At 41.7% G+C, this 22,554-nt stretch overlaps 1 protein-coding gene across 4 annotated transcripts in view; it reads left to right on the top strand.

Moving 5' to 3' along the window:
• The first annotated feature begins 10,565 nt into the window (after nt 1-10,565).
• LOC140191461 (unconventional myosin-Id) overlaps nt 10,566-22,554 on the top strand; it is a 591,692-nt gene continuing 579,703 nt past the window's right edge. For all 4 annotated transcript variants that reach the window (XM_072248895.1, XM_072248894.1, XM_072248896.1 and 1 more), the window contains exon 1: nt 10,566-10,970. In XM_072248895.1, coding sequence (XP_072104996.1) covers nt 10,876-10,970 — 95 coding nt within the window. In that variant the 5' untranslated portion in view covers nt 10,566-10,875. The remainder of the gene's footprint in view (nt 10,971-22,554) is intronic.

Below are 22,554 nucleotides of genomic sequence, written 5' to 3'. Positions count from 1 at the left end.
CTGTTTATTCACTTCCATATATGCTGCCTGACCTGCTGAGTTCCTTCAGCATTTTGTGTGTGTTGGTCTGGATTTCCAGCATCTGCAGAATCTCTCTGGCCCTACATTCCTCCTTAGAACACCTGGAGAATAAAGACGCATACGTAAGGTTCCTTTTCATTGACTACAGCTCTGCCTTTAATACCATCATTCCAAATAAACTGATTCCTAAGCTCCGGAACCTGGGCCTTAGCACTCAGATCTGCAGCTGGATCTTCAACTTCCTCACAGACAGGACCCAGGCTGTAAAAACAGGGGACAAGCTCTCCTATACAATCACTCTGAGCACCGGTGCCCCACAAGGCTGTGTACTCAGCCCCCTGCTGTACTCACTGTACACCCATGATTGTGTAGCCAAGTTTCCATCAAACTCAATATACAAGTTTGCTGATGACACCACAATTGTAGACCGTATCTCGGGTAATGATGAGTTTGAGTACAGAGAGGAAATTAAGAACCTGGTGGCATGGTGCGAAGACAATAACCTATCCCTCAATGTCAGCAAGACGAAGGAATTGGTTGTTGACTTCAGAAGGAGTAGCGGACCGTACGACCCAATTTACATCGGTGGTGCGCAAGTGGAACAGGTCAAAAGCTTTAAGTTCCTTGGGGTCAATATCACAAATGACCTGACTTGGTCCAACCAAGCAGAGTTCACTGCCAAGAAGGCCCACCAGCGCCTTTACTTCCTGAGAAAACTAAAGAAATTTGGCCTGTCCCCTAAAACCCTTACTAATTTTTATAGATGCACCATAGAAAGCATTCTTCTAGGGTGCATCACAACCTGGTATGGAAGTTGCCCTGTCCAAGACCGAAAGAAGCTGCAGAAGATCATGAACACGGCACAGCACATCACACAAACCAATCTTCGGTCCGTGGACTCACTTTACACCGCACACTGTCGGAGCAGTGCTGCCAGGATAATCAAGGACACGACCCACCAGCCAAGATACTTTTCGTCCCTCTTCCCTCCGGGAGAAGGCTCAGGAACTTGAAGACTCGAACAGCCAGATTTGGGAACAGCTTCTTTCCAACTGTGATAAGACTGCTGAACAGATCCTGACCCGGATCTGGGCCGTACTCTCCAAATAGCCGGACCTGCCTCTCAGTTTTTTTGCACTACCTTACTTCCCATTTTTCTATTTTCTATTTATGACGTATAATTTAAATTCTTAATATTTACTAATTTTTACTATTTTTAATATTTAATATTTGTAATCCAGGGAGTGGGAAACCAGAATCAAATATCGCTGTGATGATTGTACGTTCTAGTACCAATTGTTTGGCGACAATAAAGTATAAAGTACAAAGAAGAAAGAATGTTTTTATAAACTATCACAAATTTCTTTAATTAAGAACAGTGGAATGCAGCAATCAACTTAAAGTAGTGAAATACTGTAGCCAAACCATGAACATCTCTGTCTTTGTTACCCTTACTGGCATTTAAGTCCAAATCTCAACCTTCTTTGGATAACACACATAAAATGCTGGAGGAACTCAGTAAGTCAGGGAGCATCTACAGAGGGGAATAAACAGTTGATATTTCAGGCCGATATCCTTCGTCAGGATTGGAAAGGAAGGGGACATAGATGCTGCCTGTCTGGCTGCGTTCCTCTAGCATTTTGTGCGTGTTGCTTTAGACTTCCAGCAGAATCTATCGCGTTTATTGCTTCTTTGGATGAACACATTTTTCCTCAACTTCTTTTTACTGTTCTACCAGATACTATCTCATTATAGACATCTCAGCAAAGGGTAAACAATCGTTTCTGTTCACTCTGCCTCAGAATTACGTAATTTTATACTGCCGAATTAAATCATTCCTCCGCTTCCTCTGCTACTAAGAAAACAAACCAGAACAGAAAACGTCTCCTCCCAAATTAAAATTCTAGGCTCTGGCAAAGTTCTTGTAAATCTCCTCTGAACCCTCTTTAACTCCATGACATCCTTTTCGTGAACTGCCGATCAAAACAGTAGTCTACTCTGGCTGGGGTCTGGTACAATTTGATTTATACACTTTTGACACAATTTTCCTGCTCCTAGATTTTACATCCTTTGGAATTCCTAAGAACAAATACACGAATAATTTATAGACAAGAGATAAGCAAAACAGTAAACTACTGTACACTGTGCCTCATATCTATAATAGGCAAAACACTTGAGGATACCCTGAAGGAAGAAGCCAGAGAATAAACATTGACTAATAAGAAGAAATCATGGGATCAAATCTATTGCAGCTCTTTAAGAATTAAAAGACTTGGTAGAAAAAATGTACTCACAGGACATTATATACTTAGATTTTAATGAAATCTCTTGACACCAACACTAGGTGACTAGATGGTATGTTATAACATGCAAATGAAACTTCAGAAGAGGGAAGAAAAATCAGTAAATTAGTGTAAAAGGAAATAGTTCCATTTGTAAAGAAAGGGGTAGCCAGGGATGTCAGTGGATCAATGTTTGGGCTGCAAGCTGGGCAAATTTTGCTGATAACGTTAACCAGAACTTTCCAGATAATAAAAATAAATATGTCGTATAGAAGGAATTGGCAAAATTAATAGATGGAATTGAGACAGTAAGAAATTAGTATAGAAAAATGGAAGGTAATGTAGCTGGGGAAAAGAATTGATTGAAACACAATAAAATATGGGCAAAGGTACTCATGGTTGCATTGCTGAAATCATCAACAATATAGAAAACAACTAACAATAAGTGTAGTCATAGATTAAGAAAAAACAATGACTTTTACAAAATAAAGCTATTAGGAGGTAATACAAGCCTTAAGGTGAAACATAATTCAATGCAGCCTACATGAGGAGCTTTCTCCCCCTTGCTGCAGCATATGTTGCAGTATGTACCATGGTGCTATTGAAGTTTTCTTCCATTTAATGTGAATGGGGCAACACTCTACTGGTGCAAAGTTCTGAAATGTAATAGCATTTACTGATAACATGGCTTTTGATATGCAAAGGTGGCTCATCAGAACAATATCAAACAAAAAATGACATTGATTTAAGGTAGGGGATATCAAGATAGGTGATTACATTTTTGGTCAATGATGTATTCAAGATCATCTTAAAGGAAGAGAGGGAAGTTTTAAGATGGAGGCCCTGATGGGGTGGGTGGGGGGGGGTGGATTCTGAAGCTTAGGGCTAAGGCAGCAGAAGGATTATTTACCAAATGTGGAGTGAAGGGAATGGGGAAATATACAGAAAACCTGAATCAGGAAAACAAAGAATGCTTGCTTGAGCATGGCTTGAGGAGGTAATTGAATTCAGAAAAGAGTTGTGAACTTTAAAATGCAATGTGTTCTTTGAATGAGATATCAAAGTCAAACAACAGTGGCTCTTTCACCTCAGACAGTTGAAGAAGTTTGGTATGGGTCTCCAAATCCTAAGAACTTTCTACAGGGGCACAATTGAGAGCATCCTGACTGGTTGCATCACTCCTGGTATGGGAACTGTACTTCTCTCAATCGCAGGACTCTGCAGAGAGTGGTATGGACAGCCCAGTGCATCTGTAGATGTTGAAATTCCCACCATTCAGGATGTTTACAGAGATAGGTGTGTAAAAAGGGCCCAAAGTATCACTGGGGACCCGAGTCACCCCAAACACCAACTGTACCAGCTGCTACCATCCAGGAAATGGTACTGCAGCATAAAAGCCAGGACCAACAGGCTCCGGGACAGCTTCTTCCACCAGGCCATCAGACTGATTAATTCACTCTGATACAATTGTACTTCTATGCTATATTGATTGTCCTGTTGTACATACTATTTATTACAAATTACTATAAATTGCACATTTAGAAGGAAATGTAACATAAAGATTTTACTCCTCATGTATGTGAAGGATGTAAGTAATAAAGTCAATTCAATTCAATTAGAAATAGGATGAATTTTAAGCAAGTATAGAGGAAAGGTAGAATAAATAGATAATGGATAAAAGAGGCCTCTGATACAATGGGCAGTAAAGGTAAATTTCTTGCAGTTTGAATGATCAAATTCAGAATCAAATTTGTCTTTACTGACTTACCTGTATATGATTTCAAATCTGTTGATTTGTTGCAGCAGTACAGAGCAAGATATAGCATTACTGTAATTTACAAAATAAATAGTGCTAAAAGGGAGGAATGAGGAAGTGAGATAGAGGAAGGCATAAGGAGATAGTAATGAGATAAGTAAATAAACAAAAAGTGAATATGGAAGAGACATATGGCACTGTGCAAAAGTCTTAGGTGCATGTAAAAAATCTGTAAAGCGAAGATGCTCACAAAATTAAAGAAATGAAAAGTTTATAAATATCTAAAAAATTACTATAAAGAGCAGTAAACAGTAAAAAAAACTAAATCAAATAATATTTGCCATAACTACCCTTTGGTTTTAAAACTACATCAATTCCCTTAGTTACACTAACGTGCAGTTTTATAAGAAAATTGGCCGGTAGGTTGTTCCAAGTATCTTAGAGAAGATTCCACAATCTTCTGCAGACTCTGGTTGTCTCACATGCTTCTACCTCTCCAGGTAATCCCAGGCAGCCTCAATGATGTTGAGATCAGGGCTGTGTGGAGGCCATACCATCTGAAACCATATTAAAAATGGAGGGTCCCCAAGACTTTTGCACAGTCTGTAAATGGGAACAGCAGTATGATCATCTGAAATTGTTCAATGCAATTTTCAGTCCAGAAATTTATAATATGCTGAACGTAGAGGTGATGTGTGCTATAAGTCAAGCTCACACTGAGCTTTACATCAACCCAAGCCCATGCACAGGAGAGGGGCTAAGATGGGCACAGGTTCCTACATTATCATTAAGAATGTAAAGAGCACATATGTGCATAAAATGTGATTAACATATTCTTCTGAATTCTGTCAAACCTGTACCCATGTATTCCCCAAGTTATTCAAGACGGCACCAGCGAACAATGTGACCAATGGTGACATCTTGCAGACAGTTCACAAAACTATGGTACTTCTTTTATTTCTTCTTTCAAGTATGATTATACTAAGATTGGAACCTGTAATTTACATTTTGATGGTGTGTTTTTGGATCGATTGACCGATCTGGGGCTTTGCTGTCTCCAAGGGAATTCTGTGAGGTTTGGAGCTGCGTGTGCAGCCTGGAGGCCTGGAGACGGGACGTGATCAACTGCATTGCTTCTTTCTGATTGAGATATCAAGGGCACAAACCCATGATCAATTCCTTTGTTTCTGTCTGATTGATTGAAAGTGCATGAGTCTTGGGATCCACATTACAAGGATTGATCGGAGAGTCTATGGGCCTCAATTTGGGGGACTTTGGGGTTCATGTTGTATGTATTCCTGGAATATGGTTGCTCTTTTTTATTGCTGTTATTGAGCATTTTGATTGGGGTAATTGATGCAGTCCGGGGTACTTCAGCGAAGGAGGCCTTGCCCTGTGGCCTGCAGTGGGCTGGCGGCGTGATGCTGAACTGAATTAAACTGAATACTGCTGGACTCCTGGCTTGATGTTTGATATTCTATGTGTTGTCCACTTGCTGTTTACCATTAGTGCAAATTGTTGCTTTTTCACACATTGAGTGTTTGATGTTTTCTTGATGTTTCCATGCTGCTTCTTTGTTTCTGTCTGTTGGAGAATTGTATTCGGTATACATACTTAGAATCTGAATCTTATGATGAGCTTTGGAATAAAATAAATAATCATTTAATGCATCTCATGTTTAGAATTCCAAAAATGCAAGCTCCCAACTGAAGCATTTTCTGTACCCAAATTAAAATGCAAACTAACATACTATTGCAATACTACAGGAATGCTGGATTGTTGGACGTGTCACTTTTGAGTTACTGGAGGAGAGGAGGTTGCAAGGAAATCTGATAAAGGAGATGGAGAGAAAATGTCCTCATTGGCAGAGGGTCAAGAAATAGGAGATACTGAATGAATGTAATTCTTAAAAGAACCCAAAATAACATGAGGGGAAAAAATTACATGCAGGGGAGTAAGGGGAGGCCGTGGCTGACAAGGGAAGTCAAGGATAGTATAAAAATAAAAGAGAAGTATAACTTAGCAAAGATGAGCAGGAAGCCAGAGGATTGGGAAACTTTTAAAGAGCAACACAGGATAACTAAAAAGGCAATCCGGGGAGAAAAGATGAGATACGAAGGCAAGCTAGCCAAGAATATAAAGGAGGATAGTAAAAGCTTCTTTAGGTATATGAAGAGGAAAAACTTAGTTAAGACCAAAGTTGGGCCCTTGAAGATAGGAACGAGTGAATTTATTATGGGGAACAAGGAAATGGCAGACGAGTTGAACAGGTACTTTGGATCTGTCTTCACTAGGGAAGATACAAACAATCTCCCAGATCTAATAGTGGCTGGAGGACCTAGGGTAATGGAGGAACTGAAGGAGATTCACATTAGGCAGAAAATGGTGTTGGATAGACTGATGGGACTGAAGGCTGATAAATCCCCAGGGCCTGATGGTCTGCACCCAGGGTACTTCTAGGAGGTGGCTCTCGAAATTGTGGACGCATTGGTAATTATTTTCCAATGTTCTACAGATTTAGGATCAGTTCCTGAGGACTGGAGGGTAGCTAATATTATCCCACTTTTTAAGAAAGGAGGGAGAGAGAAAATAGGGAATTATAGACCAGTTAGCCTGACATCAGTGGTGGGGAAGATGCTGGAGTCAATTATAAAGGATGAAATAGTGGCACATTTGGATAGCAGTAACAGGATCGGTCCGAGTCAGCATGGATATACGAAGGGGAAATCATGCTTAACTAATCTTCCGGAATTTTTTGAGGATGTAACTATGAAAATGGACAAGCAAGAGCCAGTGGATGTAGTGTACCAGGACTTTCAGAAAGCCTTTGATAAGGTCCCATATAGGAGATTAGTGGGCAAAATTAGAGCACATGGTATTGGGGGTAGGGTACTGACATGGATCGTAAATTGGTTGGCAGACAGGAAACAAAGAGTAGGGATTAACGGGTCCCTTTCAGAATGGCAGGTGGTGACTAGTGGGGTACCGCAAGGCTCAGTGCTGGGACCGCAGCTGTTTACAATATATATTAATGATTTAGATGAGGGAATTAAAAGTAACATTAGCAAATTTGCAGATGACACAAAGCTCGGTGGCAGTGTGAAATGTGTGGAGGATGTTGAGATAATGCAGGCTGACTTGGACAGGTTGGGTGAGTGGGCAGATGCATGGCAGATGCAGTTTAATGTGGATAAATGTGAGGTTATCCACTTTGGTGGCAAGAACAGGAAGGCAGATTACTATTTGAATGGTATCAAGTTAGGAAAAGGGGAAGTACAACGAGATCTTGGTGACCTTGTTCACCAGTCACTGAAAGTAAGCATGCTGGTACAGCAGGCAGTGAAGAAAGCTAATGGCATGTTGGCCTTCATAACATGAGGAGTTGAGTATAGGAGCAAAGAGGTCCTTCTGCAGTTGTACAGGCCCTGGTGGGACCACACCTGGAGTATTGTGTACAGTTTTGGTCTCCAAATTTGAGGAAGGACATTTTTGCTATTGAGGGAGTGCAGCGGAGGTTCACGAGGTTAATTCCCGGGATGGTGAGACTGTCATATGTTGAAAGATTGGAGCGACTGGGCTTGTATACGCTGGAATTTAGAAGGCTGAGAGGGGATCTTATTGAAACATATAAGATTATTAAGGGATTGGACACGCTAGAGGCAGGAAACATGTTCCCGATGTTAGGGGAGTCCAGAACCAGAGGCCACAATTTGAGAATAAGGGGTAGGCCATTTAGAATGGAGTTGAGGAAAAACTTCGTCACCCAGGGAGTTGTGGATCTGTGGAATGCTCTGCCTCAGAAGGCAGTGGAGGCCAATTCTCTGGATGCTTTCAAGAAAGAGTTAGATAGAGCTCTTAATGATAGCGGAGTCAAGGGATATGGGGAGAAGGCAGGAACTGGGTACTGATTGCGGATGATCAGCCATGATCACAGTGAATGGTGGTGCTGGATCGAAGGGCCGAATGGCCTACTCCTGTACCTATTGTCTATTGTCCATTGTCAATTGATCTCCACAAAACCATGTTGACTACCAGTCCTTGCCTTTCCAAATGCAAATAAATCCTATCATTCAGAATCCCTTCCAATCACTTTCCCACTCCTGATGTAATGCTGACTGGTCTTTTAGTTCCCCAGCTCTTCTTAAACCATTAACCACCCTACTATCTCTCAGTACCTTATCCATGGTTAACAAAGCTACAAAAATCTCCTCCCTTGCTTTCCATTATAATAATACCCCGTCATGTCCTGGGATCTTATCCACCTTTATGAGTTTCAAGACTATCAATACCTCCTCCTTCGATATCTTTGTTCTTTTTCCTGAACCCACTAGCTTTCATGTCCTCTCAAAGATAAATTCAAAAGTTAAGTAGTTATTTAAGACTTCACCCACCTATAGAGTATGAATCTGATCCCAATGGGGATCTCCTCTGTTTCTTCTTACTCTCTTGCTCTTATATAATCACAGAATGTTTTTAGGATTATCTTTATCTAATCTGCCAAGGATTTCACATGACTATTTTTGCCCTCCTAATTTCCTTAAGTGTACTCCCACATGCCTTGTACTCCTCAATGGACTTACATGATCTCAGTTGCCTTTCCCAAATATATACCTCTTTCTTTTACCTGAGCAGGGCCTTAATATCCTTCATCCACCAGGGTTCCCAAAAACTATCAACCTTGTCCTTCATTCTAACAGGAACATGCAGTTCTGAACTCTTTCATTTTTTATAAAGCTTCTCACTTGTTAGGTTTTTAAAAATGCAAACAACAGGAATTCTGCAGATGCTGGAAATTCAGGCAACACACATCAAAGTTGCTGGTGAACGCAGCAGGCCAGGCAGCATCTCTAGGAAGAGGTACAGTCGACGTTTCAGGCCGAGACCCTTCGTCAGGACTAACTGAAGGAAGAGTTAGTAAGAGATTTGAAAGTGGGAGGGGAGGGGGAGATCCAAAATGATAGGAGAAGACAGGAGGGGGAGGGATGGAGCCAAGAGCTGGACAGGTGATTGGCAAAGGGGATATGAGAGGTTCATGGGACAGGAGGTCCGGGAAGAAAGACAAGGGGGGGGGGAACCCAGAGGATGGGCAAGGGGTATATTCAGAGGGACAGAGGGAGAAAAAGGAGAGTGAGAGAAAGAATGTGTGTATAAAAATAAATAATGGATGGGGTATGAGGGGGAGGTGGGGCATTAGCGGAAGTTAGAGAAGAAGTGGCTTTCTATATATTGGCGAGACCCGACGCAGACTGGGAGACCGCTTTGCTGAACACCTACGCTCTGTCTGCCAGAGAAAGCAGGATCTCCCAGTGGCCACACATTTTAATTCCACATCCCATTCCCATTCTGACATGTCTATCCACGGCCTCCTCTACTGTAAATATGAAGCCACACTCAGGTTGGAGGAACAACACCTTATATTCCGTCTGGGTAGCCTCCAACCTGATGGCATGAACATTGACTTCTCTAACCTCCGTTAATGACCCACTTCCCCCTCGTACCCCATCCATTATTTTTTTATTTATTATTATTATATATGTATTCTTTTTCTCTCTCTCCTTTTTCTCCCTCTGTCTCTCTCACTATACCCCTTGCCCATCCTCTGGGTTCCCCCCTCCCCCTTTCTTTCTCCCTGGGTCTCCTGTCCCATGATCCTCTCATATCCCTTTTGCGAATCACCTGTCCAGCTCTTGGCCCCATCCCTCCCCCTCCTGTCTTCTCCTATCATTTTGGATCTCCCCCTCCCCCTCCCACTTTCAAATCTCTTACTCACTCTTCCTTCAGTTAGTCCTGACAAAGGGTCTCGGCCTGAAACGTCGACTGCACCTCTTCCTACAGATGCTGCTTGGCCTGCTGTGTTTACCAGCAACTTTGATGTGTGTCACTTGTTAGGTGTACCTTTACCTGTAAACAACCACTTCCAATCAGTCTTTGTAAATTCCTATCTAGTGCCACCAAAATTTGCCATGCTCCAATTTAGAACTTCAATCTGTGCATCAGTCACTGTTTGGAAAACCAAAGGAAAGTCATATCATTAGTCCCAAAGTATCCCCAGTGGGTATATTAGCTTCTTGCCCATCTTCAACTCCTAAGAGGGGGTGGAGTGTAGGCCTTTCTTTGGTGGAATATTACTTCAGAACACAGTGTTAACAATTTAGCCTCAACTAATCCCTTGGCACTATGGGCATATAGGATAAATGTAACTCCCTCTCATAGATAACAACCAACATCATCATACTCCAAACCTCTTTTTCACTTACACAAGGAGCCTTGGGTGGGCTTTCAAGGCAAGGAAAACCCATCCTATCTGCATCTGCTGCTGTTGACAGTTCCATGGGTACGTGCCACGGCCTGCCAAGGTCCCGTTCCCCCTCCCCTTCCTGCGCGTACGCGCGCCTGCCCATCTCAGCTGCCAGGATCGTGAGAGCGCGCGCGTGCCCTTCCAACCGTGAGCGCGCGCGCTGGTCCGCCCAACCGCCAGTGTCGCGTGCGCGTGTGACGTACCGTCTCGCTCAGGTGAGGTGCGGCTCCGGAGAGTTCGCCCGAGGAAGGAAGCTGCCAGAAGAGAGGAAAATAAAAACGAAAATCGGCGAGGACGGGATTTTTTTTTTTTTTTTTTTTTTGGCGTACGTTCCAGTCATTTGTTATTTTGTATTGTGAGGAGAAGGAAGGGGGAAAAAGACTACGTGGAGTTTTGGAAAACCTGTGAGGAGGCTTTAAAGTCTAAGGAGCAGAGCGGCTGTCCAGGATAAAGAAAGTCTCTCACTCTCGCTCCTTCCTTTCGCCCGTCCGGCTGCGCTGCCGACAGATAGGGGAACCATGGCGGAGCAAGAGAGCTTGGAGTTCGGTAAAGCGGACTTTGTCCTGATGGATACGATCAACATGTCAGAGTTCATGGCAAACCTGAAACTGAGGTGAGAACTAAATAGAGCGACTAGGAGGTGGAGGGAAGCATAGGATAGAGTCCAAGTGACTAAATGAGAATTTCTAGACATTGTGAGCGATGATGTTTGTGTTTCAAATACGCACCGATAGTAAATGGATGGGGATGGTCCGAGGACCTGGATAAAGGAGGAGAATACAAGAGAAGATTTACAAGTAGGTGAAGTAAACTTAATACACTGCAGGTAATTCATGCTGTTGGCAATATCCTTGGGTTAAGATAACAGGGATTAAAAATTTGCCATGTTGCTTTCGATTTCATTCCTAACAAGGGTGTTTTGTGTCCTACAATGATACAATTATTGCTGTAATAAACGTGTCATTAATTCTACGACAGATCGCGCCCTCAATTTTACCGGAAAGAATTAATCGATATTGGTACAATTAGCTGAATGTGTTTCAAAATGTCTCAACTGGTTCTCTTAAAATATACCTGGATATGGGATTTACGTTTTATATTCACAAGACCCAAAGCATTTGTGTGATATTTGATCACCCTAAACCCCTTTCATATATGTGTTTCAAAGTTCAAAGTACATACAACCTTCAGATTCATTTTCTTGTGGGCATTCACAGTAAATACAAGAAACACAGCGGAATCAGTGATAGACTGCACCCAACAGGATGGGCAGACAACGAATGTGCAAAAGACAACGAACTGTGCAAATACAAAAAGAAAGAAGAAAAAAGAATAACAAGCAGTAAATATCGAGAACATGAGATGAAGAATCCTTGGGTTTGGGAACAGTTCAGTGATAGAGTCAGTGAAGTTATCCCATTTGGTTCAAGAACCTGATGGTTGAGGGTTAATTACTGTTCCTGAACCTGGTGGTGTGGGTCCTGAGGCTCCTCTATACCCCTCATGTGTTTTTTTTGGGGGGGGGGTCAATTGCAAGCTTTTTCTTTATATTAAAATAAGCTCTAAGTGTTTAACAATTTTGGAAGGGTGAGGGAGGTGGATTCAAATGGAAGTTAAACATTTTCAGGGCCATAGGGAGTGGGACTAACCAGTGGCTATTTTAGAGAACCAGGACAGTCTTCCTTGCATTGAATAGCAAGTTGTATGATTTTATGCAATTTTTTGTGTGACAGCCTTGGGTTTTGAAACACAAGATCAGATGTTAATACTTAATGAGGGTAATGGAGATAAATCAGAATGTATTGTAAGGCTGTGATGATTGAGAAGTGGTTCTAGTTCAAATTTGACTTTGAGTGGTGGCACAGATTTTGAATTTTATTTTTCTTTGCAGAAATGCTGATCGTCTTGTTGCCACACAAGTTTGATCATATTTATTCTGGTAGTCACATGCTTCTCTGTGGCTTTGTGTGAAGTGGCTTAGAGGGAAGAATTTTTCTGAATTTGGTACATTGTATAACAGCTGGTTGTTTGGAAGCCTTTATTAGCATTCCAAATGCATAGTTTGAAAAAAGCCCCTACCTTAATGGCAGAATGAATCTCAAGTTTGTTACTAAGTTGTGGCAAGATGGACAAAATTGCTAAAAGTAATATTTACCTTCCATTTATCCACTAAGGTCTGCTGCAGAAGTAGATGGGTCTCAGATTGGGAGAGAGATCATAATCCACAGGGTTGGCTGAGGAAAGCTCTCAAAGCATGGGTTTGAGGGGATGAGTGGTCTCATCCAATACAGCAGAGTCTATTGCTGACATTGCAGATCCAAAGCAGAATTAGTCCTCCAAGATGTAAGTACAATTATGAAGAAAGCAGGCAGCGCCACTACTTCCTTAGGAGTTTGCGAAGATTCGGCATGACATATAAAACTTTGACAAATTTCTATACGTGTGTAGTGGAGAGTATTTTGACTGGCTGCATCACGGCCTGGTATAGAAACACCAAAGCCCTTGAATGGAAAATTCTGCACGAAGTAGTGGATAGGGCCCAGTCCATTGCAGGTAAAGCCCTCCCCACCATTGAGCACATCTACAAGAAGTGTTGTCACAGGAAAGCAACATCCATCATCAGGGACCCCACCACCCAAGACATTGTCCTTTGCTGCTGCCATCAGGAAGAAGGAACAAAAACCTCAGGTTCAGGAACAGCTATTACCTCTCGATAATCAGGCTCTTGAACTAAAGGGGCTAACTTCACTCCATCTCACCTGCCCCATCATTGAAATGTTTCAAGAACCGATGGACTCACTTTCAAGGCTCTTCATCTCATGTTCTTGGTATTTATTGCTTACTTATTTATCATTATTATTTCTTTTTGTATTTGCACATATTGATTTCTTTTGCACTCCAGTTGAACACCCAAGTGTTCATTGATTCTATATGGTTATTATTCAATTATGGATTTATTGAGTATGCCTACAAGGAAATGAATCTTGGGGTTATAAGAGGGGTGATTGATAAGTTCATGGCCTAAGGTAGAAAGAGTCAATTTTAGAAAACCTAGCTCATTTATTTTTCAACATAGTCCCTCCTACATGTACACATTTAGTCCAGAGGTCGTGGAGCATACGGATCCCTTCTTTGTAGAAGTGGTCCACAGCAGGGGTGATTGAAAAGTTTGTGGCCTAAGGTAGAAGGAGATGAGTTATTAACTTCAAACTTTCTGCATTATCACTCAAAGAGTTGAACTGCGCGTGCATGTAACAAGAGCGTCTTGGACCTCCAGGTGGTCCACAGCAGGGGTGATTGATAAGTTCGTGGCCTTAGGTAGAAGGAGATGAGTTATACAGCTCTTGTTACATGCACGTGCTGTTCAACTCTGAGTGAAAATGCAGAAAGTTTGTTTAATAATTCATTTCCTTCTACCCTAGGCCACGAACTTGTCAATCACCCCTGCTGTGGACCACTTTCTGGAGGTCCAAGACGCTGACTTCTACAAAGAAGGGATCCGTATGCTCCACGACTGCTGGACTAAGTGTGTAAAATTAGGAAAAATAAATGTGCTAGATTTTCTATCCTCCTACCTTAGGCCACGAGCTTATCAATCAGCCCTCGTATATAGTGACATATATTGATAAGAGATTTACTTTGAAATTTGAAGTAGTCAGTTTGGGATTGGCATCATGATATTCAAGCTTGTTCCTTCTGAGAGATACAAGGTATTTTCTGAATTCCAGTTTTGTCAAATTTGTCATTTTCATTTTAAAAAAAGTGTTTTTGCAGCAAATCCTATTTTCTTATTTTGATAGCACAGTTTTACTAAGAGGTTACATGCTAGATTGTGGAAAATGCTTTGTTTCAGTGCAGAGATTAAAGAACTGATTTATCAGTGATGGGATCAAAGTCAACTCATTTAGTAGAGTGGAATTGACTTCGGTATTTGCTTACAACTTGTGTTTTAAATTGTAATGCTGTTTCTCATTAAGGCCAACAAGCAGTTGACTATTCATTGCAAAGGTACAAAAGGTAGAGTGACACAGTTTTTGCTTTCTCATGGTGTACTTTAGGGAACATCTTGTGCGTGTCTGGAATTGATTAGGGAGCTTATGATACGGAACCCCTTGGAGGCAGTAATCATAACATTACAGAATTCACCCTGCAATTTGAGAGGGAGAAGCTTAAGTCAGATGTATTAGTATTACAGTGGAATAAAGTGAATTACAGAGGCATGAGAGAGGAGCTGGCCGCAGCTGATTGGAAGGGTACACTAGCAGGGATGACGTTAGAGCACTAATGGCGACAGTTTCTGGGAGCAATTCGGAAGACACAGGATTGATGCATCCCAAAGAAGAAGTAATACTTTAAAGGCAGGGTGATGTAAATATCAAGCGAGCACTGTGAGGGTCATGTTTTTTGACTTCTCCAGTGCGTTCAACACCATCCGCCCTGCTTTGTTGGGGGAGAAGCTGACAGTGATGCAGGTGGATGCTTCCCTGGTGTCATGGATTCTTGATTACCTGACTGGCAGACCACAGTACGTGTGCTTGCAACGCTGTGTGTCCGACAGAGTGATCAGCAGCACTGGGGCTCCACAGGGGACTGTCTTGTCTCCCTTTCTCTTCACCATTTACACCTCAGACTTCAACTACTGCACAGAGTCTTGTCATCTTCAGAAGTTTTCAGATGATTCTGCCATAGTTGGATGCATCAGCAAGGGAGATGAGGCTGAGTACAAGGCTACGGTAGGAAACTTTGTCCCATGGTTTGAGCAAAATTATCTGCAGCTTAATGTGGAAAAAGACTAAGGAGCTGGTGGTAGACCTGAGGAGAGCTAAGGTACCGGTGACCCCTGTTTCCATCCAGGGGGTCAGTGTGGACATGGTGGAGGATTACAAATACCTGGGGATACGAATTGACAATAAACTGAACTGATCAAAGAACACTGAGGCTGTCTACAAGAAGGGACAGAGCCATCTCTATTTCCTGAGAAGACTGAGGTCCTTTAACATCTGCCAGACAATGCTGACGATGTTCTACGAGTCTGTGGTGGCCAGTGCGATCATATATGCTGTTGTGTGCTGGGGCAGCAGGCTGAGGGTAGCAGACACCAACAGAATCAACAAGCTCATTTGTAAGGCCAGTGATGTTGTGGGGATGGAACTGGACTCTCTCACGGTGGTGTCTGAAAAGAGAATGCTGTCTAAGTTGCATGCCATCTTGGACAATGTCTCCCATCCACTACATAATGTACTGGGTGGGCACAGGAGTACATTCAGACAGAGACTCATTCCACCGAGATGCAGCACAGAGCGTCATAGGAAGTCATTCCTGCCTGTGGCCATCAAACTTTACAACTCCTCCCTTGGAGGGTCAGACACCCTGAGCCAATAGGCTGGTCCTGGATTTATTTCATAATTTACTGGCATAATTTACATATTACTATTTAACTATTTATGGTTCTATTACTATATTATTTATGGTGCAACTGTAACGAAAACCAATTTCCCCTGGGATCAATAAAGTATGACTATGACTATATTGCTGACAAGGGAAGTCAAAGCCAACATAAAAGGAAAAGAGAAAGCAAAAATTTGTGGAAAGTTAAAGGATTGGGAAAATTTAAAAACAAACAGAAAGCAACTAAAAAGACCATGGAAGCCAATAATATTAAAGAGGATACTAAAAGTTCTAGAAATATAAAAAGAGAGGTGAAAGTAGATATTGAACTGCAAGTTATGAGGTAAATATTGAATTAGAGTGTGCAGGAAGCATGTTATTTCTGACATAGTGGCACAGAAGGAAAAAGCTAACAGCTAACAATATCAATAATATCAAGGGATACTGCAACTCTGATAAAGAAGAAGAGGGAGTTGTATGACATGTATAGGTACCGGAGTAAATAAGGTGCTTGAATATAAGAAGTGCAAGAAGATACTTAAGAAAGAGATCAGGAGGGCTAAAAGAAGACATGAGGTTGCCTTGGCAGTCAAAGTGAAGGATAATTCAAAGAGCTTTTACAGGTATATTAAGAGCAAAAGGATTGTAAGGGATAAAATTGGTCCTCTTGAAGATCAGAGTGGTCAGCTATGTGCGGAACCAAAGGAAATGGGGGAGATCTTAAATAGGTTTTTTGAGTCTGTATTTACTAAGGAAACTGGCATGAAGTCTATCGAATTAAGGGAAACAAGTAGTGAGATCATGGAAACTGTACAGATTGAAAAGGAGGAGGTGCTTGCTGTCTTGAGGAAAATTAAAGTGGATAAATCCCCGGGACCTGACAGGGTGTTCCCTCGGACCTTGAAGGAGACTAGTGTTGAAATTGCAGGGGCCCTGGCAGAAATATTTAAAATGTCTGCAGGTGAGGTGCCGGAGGATTGGAGAGTGGCTCATGTTGTTCCATTGTTTAAAAAAGGATCGAAAAGTAATCCGGGAAATTATAGGCTGGTAAGTTTAACTTCGGTAGTAAGTAAGTTATTGGAGGGAGTACTAAGAGACAGAATCTACAAGCATTTGAATAGACAAGGACTTATTAGGGAGAGTCAACATGGCTTTGTGCGTGGTAGGTCATGTTTGACCAATCTATTGGAGTTTTTCGAGGAGGTTACCAGGGAAATGGATGAAGGGAAGGCAGTGGATATTGTCTACATGGACTTCAGTAAGGCCTTTGACAAGGTCCCGCATGGGAAGTTAGTTAGGAAAATTCAGTCGCTAGGTATACATGGAGTGGTGGTAAATTGGATTAGACATTGGCTCAATGGAAGAAGCCAAAGAGTGGTAGTAGAGAATTGCTTCTCCGAGTGGAGGCCTGTGACTAGTGGTGTGCCACAGGGATCAGTGCTGGGTCCATTGTTATTTGTCATCTATATCAATGATCTGGATGATAATGTGGTAAATTGGATCAGTAAATTTGCTGATGATACAAAGATTGGAGATGTAGTAGACAGTGAGGAAGGTTTTCAGAGCCTGCAGAAGGACTTGGACCAGCTGGAAAAATGGGCTGAAAAATGGCAGATGGAGTTTAATACAGGCAAGTGTGAGGTATTGCACGTTGGAAGGACAAACCAAGGTAGAACGTACAGGGTTAATGGTAAGGCACTGAGGAGTGCAGTAGAACAGAGGGATCTGGGAATACAGATACAAAATTCCCTAAAAGTGGCGTCACAGGTAGATGGGGTCGTAAAGAGAGCTCTTGGTACGTTGGCCTTTATTAATCAAAGTATTGAGTATAAGAGCTGGAATGTTATGATGAGGTTGTATAAGGCATTGGTGAGGCCGAATCTGGAGTATTGTGTTCAGTTTTGGTCACCAAATTACAGGAAGGATATAAATAAGGTTGAAAGAGTGCAGAGAAGATTTACAAGGATGTTGCCAGGACTTGAGAAACTCAGTTACAGAGAAAGGTTGAATAGGTTAGGACTTTATTCCCTGGAGCATAGAAGAATGAGGGGAGATTTGGTAAGAGGTATATAAAATTATGATAGGTATAGATAGAGTGAATGCAAGCAGGCTTTTTCCACTGAGGCAAGGGGAGAAAAAAACCGGAGGACATGGGTTAAGGGTGAGGGGGGGTAAAGTTTAAAGGGAACATTAGGGGGGGGGCTTCTTCACACAGAGAGTGGTGGGAGTATGGAATGAGCTGCCAGACGAGGTGGTAAATGCAGGTTCTTTTTTTAACATTTTAGAAATTGGACAGATACATGGATGGGAGATGTATGGAGGGATATGGTCCATGTGCAGGTCAGTGGGATTAGGCAGAAAATGGTTTGGCATAGCCAAGAAGGGCCAAAAAGCCTGTTTCTGTGCTGTAGTTTTTCTATGGTTCTATGCTGGAAAATGACACTGGAGAGGTAATGGGGGACAAGGGATTGACAGGAACTGAATAAGTATTTTGCAGCAGTCTTCACTACAGAAGACACTAATAGTATGCCAGAAGTTCGAGAGTGTCAGCGGGGCAAAAGTGCTTACAGATGCTATTACCAGGGAGAAGCTGCTTGGGAAACTGAAAGGTCTGAAGGTAGATACATTACCTGGACCAGATGCACCCCATAGTTAGAAACATAGAAAACCTACAGCACAATACAGGTCCTTCAGCCCACAATGCTGTGCCGAACATGTACTTACTTTAGAAATTGCCAAGGGTTACCCATAGTCCTCTATTTTTCTAAGCTCCATGTACCTATTCAGGAGCCTCTTAAAAGACCCTATTATATCCGCCTCCACCACAGTCACCGGCAGCCCATTCCACCCACTCACCACTCTGCATTAAAAAAACTTACCCCTGACATCTCCTCTGTACCTACTTCCAAGCACCTTAAACCTGTGTCCTCTCGTGTTACCCATTTCAGCCCTGGGAAAAAGCCTCTGACTATTCACACGATCAATGCCTCTCATCATCTTATACACCTCTATCAGGTCACCTCTCATCCTCTATTGCTCTAAGGAGAAAAAGCCAAGTTCACTCAACCTATTCTCGTAAGGCATGGTCCCCAATTCAGGCAACATCCTTGTAAATCTCCTCTGCACCCTTTCTATAGTTTCCACATCCTTCCTGTAGTGAGGTGACTAGAACTAAGCACAGTACTCCAGGTGATGTCTGACCAGGGTTCTATACAGCTGTAACGTTACTTCTCGGCTCTTGAACTCAATCCTATGGTTGATGAAGGCCAATGCCCCATATGCTTTCTTAACCACAGAGTCAACCTGCACAGCAGCTTTAAGTGTCCTATGGACACAGACCCCAAAATCCCTCTGATCCTTTGCACTGCTAAGAGTCTTACCATTAATACTATATTCTGCCATCATATTTGACCTACCAAAATGAACCACCTCACACTTAAATGGGTTGAACTCCATCTACCGCTTCTCAGCCTAGTTTTGCATTCTATTGATGTCCCGCTGTGACTTCTGACAACCCTCCACTCTGTCCACAACACCCCCAACTTTTGTGTCATCAGCAAATTTACTAACCTATCCCTCCACTTCCTCATCCAGGTCATTTATAAAAATCACGAAGAGGAGGGGTCCCAGAACAGATCCCTGAGGCACACCACTGGTTGCCAGCCTCTGTGCAGAATTTGACCTGTCTACAACCATGCTTTGTCTTCTATGGGCAAGCCAGTTCTGGATCCACAAAGCAATGTCCCCTTGGATCCCATGCCTCCTAACTTTCTCAATAAGGCTTGCATGGGGTAGCTTATCAAATGCCTTGCTGAAATCCATATACACCACATCTACTGCTCTACCTTCATCAACGTGTTTAGTCACATCCTCAAAAAATTCATTCAAGCTTGTAAGGCACGACCTGCCTTTGACAAAGCCATGCTGACTATCCCTAATCATTTTGTGCCTCTCTAAATGATCATAAATCCTGCTTCTCAAGATCTTCTCCATCAACTTACCAACCACTGAAGTAATACTAACTGGTCTATAATTTCCTGGGCTATCTCTGCTTCCTTTCTTGAATAAGGGAACAACATCTGCAAACCTCCAATCCTCTGGAACCTCTCCTGTCCCCATTGATGATGCAAAGGTCATTGCCAGAGGCTCAGCAATCTCCTTCCTCGCCTCCCACAGTAGCCAGAATGTCCACATTGACCAGTTGTCACTCATCTGTTTTAATGCCATCTTCCAGTACTTTGCCTGTGGCCATCTATACCTACTAAGTGATAAAATTCTGAGCTAGAATCTTCTTATATACTAACAATGACTTTGCTTCCATCATTTTCTCAGACAGTGTATTCCAGGTATTTGTCATTCTCTGGGCGAGAAAGGTCCCTCTCACATCCTTGTATATCTCTAACATTACCCTAAATCTGTGACCTGTAGTTTTATCTACTTCTGGGGAAAAGATTGCTGCTGCCTACCTTTTTCTATTTCCCTCAGAATTTTGTATAAAATATGTCCCCTCTGAATCTTCATAATTATGTCCCCTCTTAATCATCTGTACTTGGTGAAATCATACCAAAACTCTTCTCATAATTGAAATGCTTTATCTCAAGTGATGACCTGATGAATCTGTTCTACATCCTTTTTAATGCTATCCCATTCTTCCTATGATATAGTAATCAGAACTGCACAGTACTCCAGCTCAGGTCTGACCATTGTTTCATAAAATTGGAGCACAATCTCTTTGCTCTTGTTTTAATATCTAATTAATGAAGGGGCAGTATATCACCAGCCATTTTAACCATATTATTCCCCCTATGCTGGCACCTTCAAAAGTTTTGAGTTTGTACACCAAGAACACTGTGTTCCTTGATATTCCCCAAGTTCTTAATATTTATTCATGATGCATGTCCTCAACCCTTGTTCCCAAAATGCTTCACCTCATCTTTATCTGGATTAAATTCCATCTGCCATTTCTCACCCATTTCAGCAAGAAATATTACCCTGTAGCCTAAGCCTTGCCTCTGTACTGTTAATAATACTGATCGTCATGTCATTTGTAACCCTATTGTTCATGCCTTCCACATCTACATTTGAGGTCTGATTTATTTTGCTGTTCATTTGGCATGAGCTGCTCTTTTTTTTCCTTCATTGTCCTCTACGGCATCCTCATCTGACATCTGTTTCATGCTAATAGAAATTAATGTTGTAGAACCAAGGTTGTCAAAAACTTGAAAGAGAAATGTTTGTGGAAAGATTTCTAGAATTTGCTTTGCCTTTGCTTTTGAATTGTGTACTTCAATTTGGGTTGATTGCTGTTCTGAATCTCTAAATTGCACAAATTTAGAAAAGACTACACTATCTGAATACTTGGTCAACATCACTGGTTTGTTTTGATTTGCTTCCAGGAAGCTTGTAGCCATCAGTGCTAATCCCATGTGAGAATCTAGTAGACAGTTGTTTAAATTTGAGTAATGAGGGTGAGGTTGTGATTTGTTACTGGTGATAAACATCAAAACCTTTTGTGTAGGACGTACCATGTAACTGTCAGAAAGCTTTGAACTGTTTTGTTAAGTAACACTTTTGCTGCTTTTTGTAACAATCAAAAGTACTTAGAACTGTTTATGGACCAATAATTGAACTTTATAGTAGCATGAGCTTTATAGTAGGTAAGAACATTGTGAGTTCAAGTCCCGTTCCAAAGATTTGAAACTGTCCAAATAAAATGCAGTTCTGAGTAAGTGTTTTGCAAATAGAAATTTAAAGTTTAGAAGGAACATTAAAGGTCATTAAAGTGGTGTCTGACTAATATTTACCCCTTTTAAAAAAATTTAAAACTTATTAGATGGTCATCACATTGCTGTTCATGAAACTTTCCATATTGCCTAATATTTCTCAAGTCACTACGCATTTCAAAAGTATTTCATTGGCTCAAACACATTGATAGTCATGCGATTGTGTAAAAAAAAAATGCCTTTTCAATGGAAGTTTCTTTTCATGAATCATAAAGTGGTATGGAAAATTCAAGGTCTGTTCTGGGACCCCTGCTCGTTATGATTTTTATAAATTACTTTCATGAGGAAATGGAAGGGTGGATTAGTAAGTTGGTAGATCACATGAAGGTAGGTGGATTTGTGGATAGTGCAGAAGGTTGTCGTAGGTAATTGGTCCAGTTTTATATCTCCATTTGTCATGAAGTTTGTTTTGCGGCAGCAGTACATTGCAATACATAATTATAAATTACAATAAGTATATGTGAAAAAAAGAAAAATTAAATAGTGCAAAAAGAGAGGGGGGAACATACTGAGTTAGTTATTATGGGTTCATTGTCCATTCCTAAATTGAATGATGGAGGGGAAGAAGCTATTCCTGAAACATTGTGTGTTTTCAGCTCCTTTACCACTTCCCTGATGGTAGCAATGAGAAAAGGGCATGTCCTGGGTGATGGAGGTCCTTAATATCGGATGCCGCCATTTTGAGGTATCACCTTTTGAAGGTGTCTTCAATGCTGGGAGGCTAGTGCTCATGATGGAGCTGGCAGAGTTTTCAATTTTCTGCAGCTTTTTCCGATCCTGTGCACCAGACAGTGATGCAACCAGTTAGAATGCTCTCTGTGATACATCTAGAAATTTGTGAGCGTCTTTGGTGACATACCAATTCTCCTCAAACTTCTAATGAAATATAGCTGCTGTTGTGCCTTCTCAGTAATTCAATCAATATGTTGGGCTCAGGATGAATCCTCAGAGATGTTGACACCCAGGAACTTTAAACTGCTCTTTATGCTTTAACCACCTCTTACAGTTCTGGTTCCTCAATGAGGA

This window comes from Mobula birostris, chromosome X, assembly GCF_030028105.1.
Source record: "Mobula birostris isolate sMobBir1 chromosome X, sMobBir1.hap1, whole genome shotgun sequence".
Taxonomy (NCBI): Eukaryota; Metazoa; Chordata; class Chondrichthyes; order Myliobatiformes; family Myliobatidae; genus Mobula; species Mobula birostris.
Note: the sequence above shows the minus strand (reverse complement) of the source record. Positions and strands in the feature narration are given on the sequence as shown.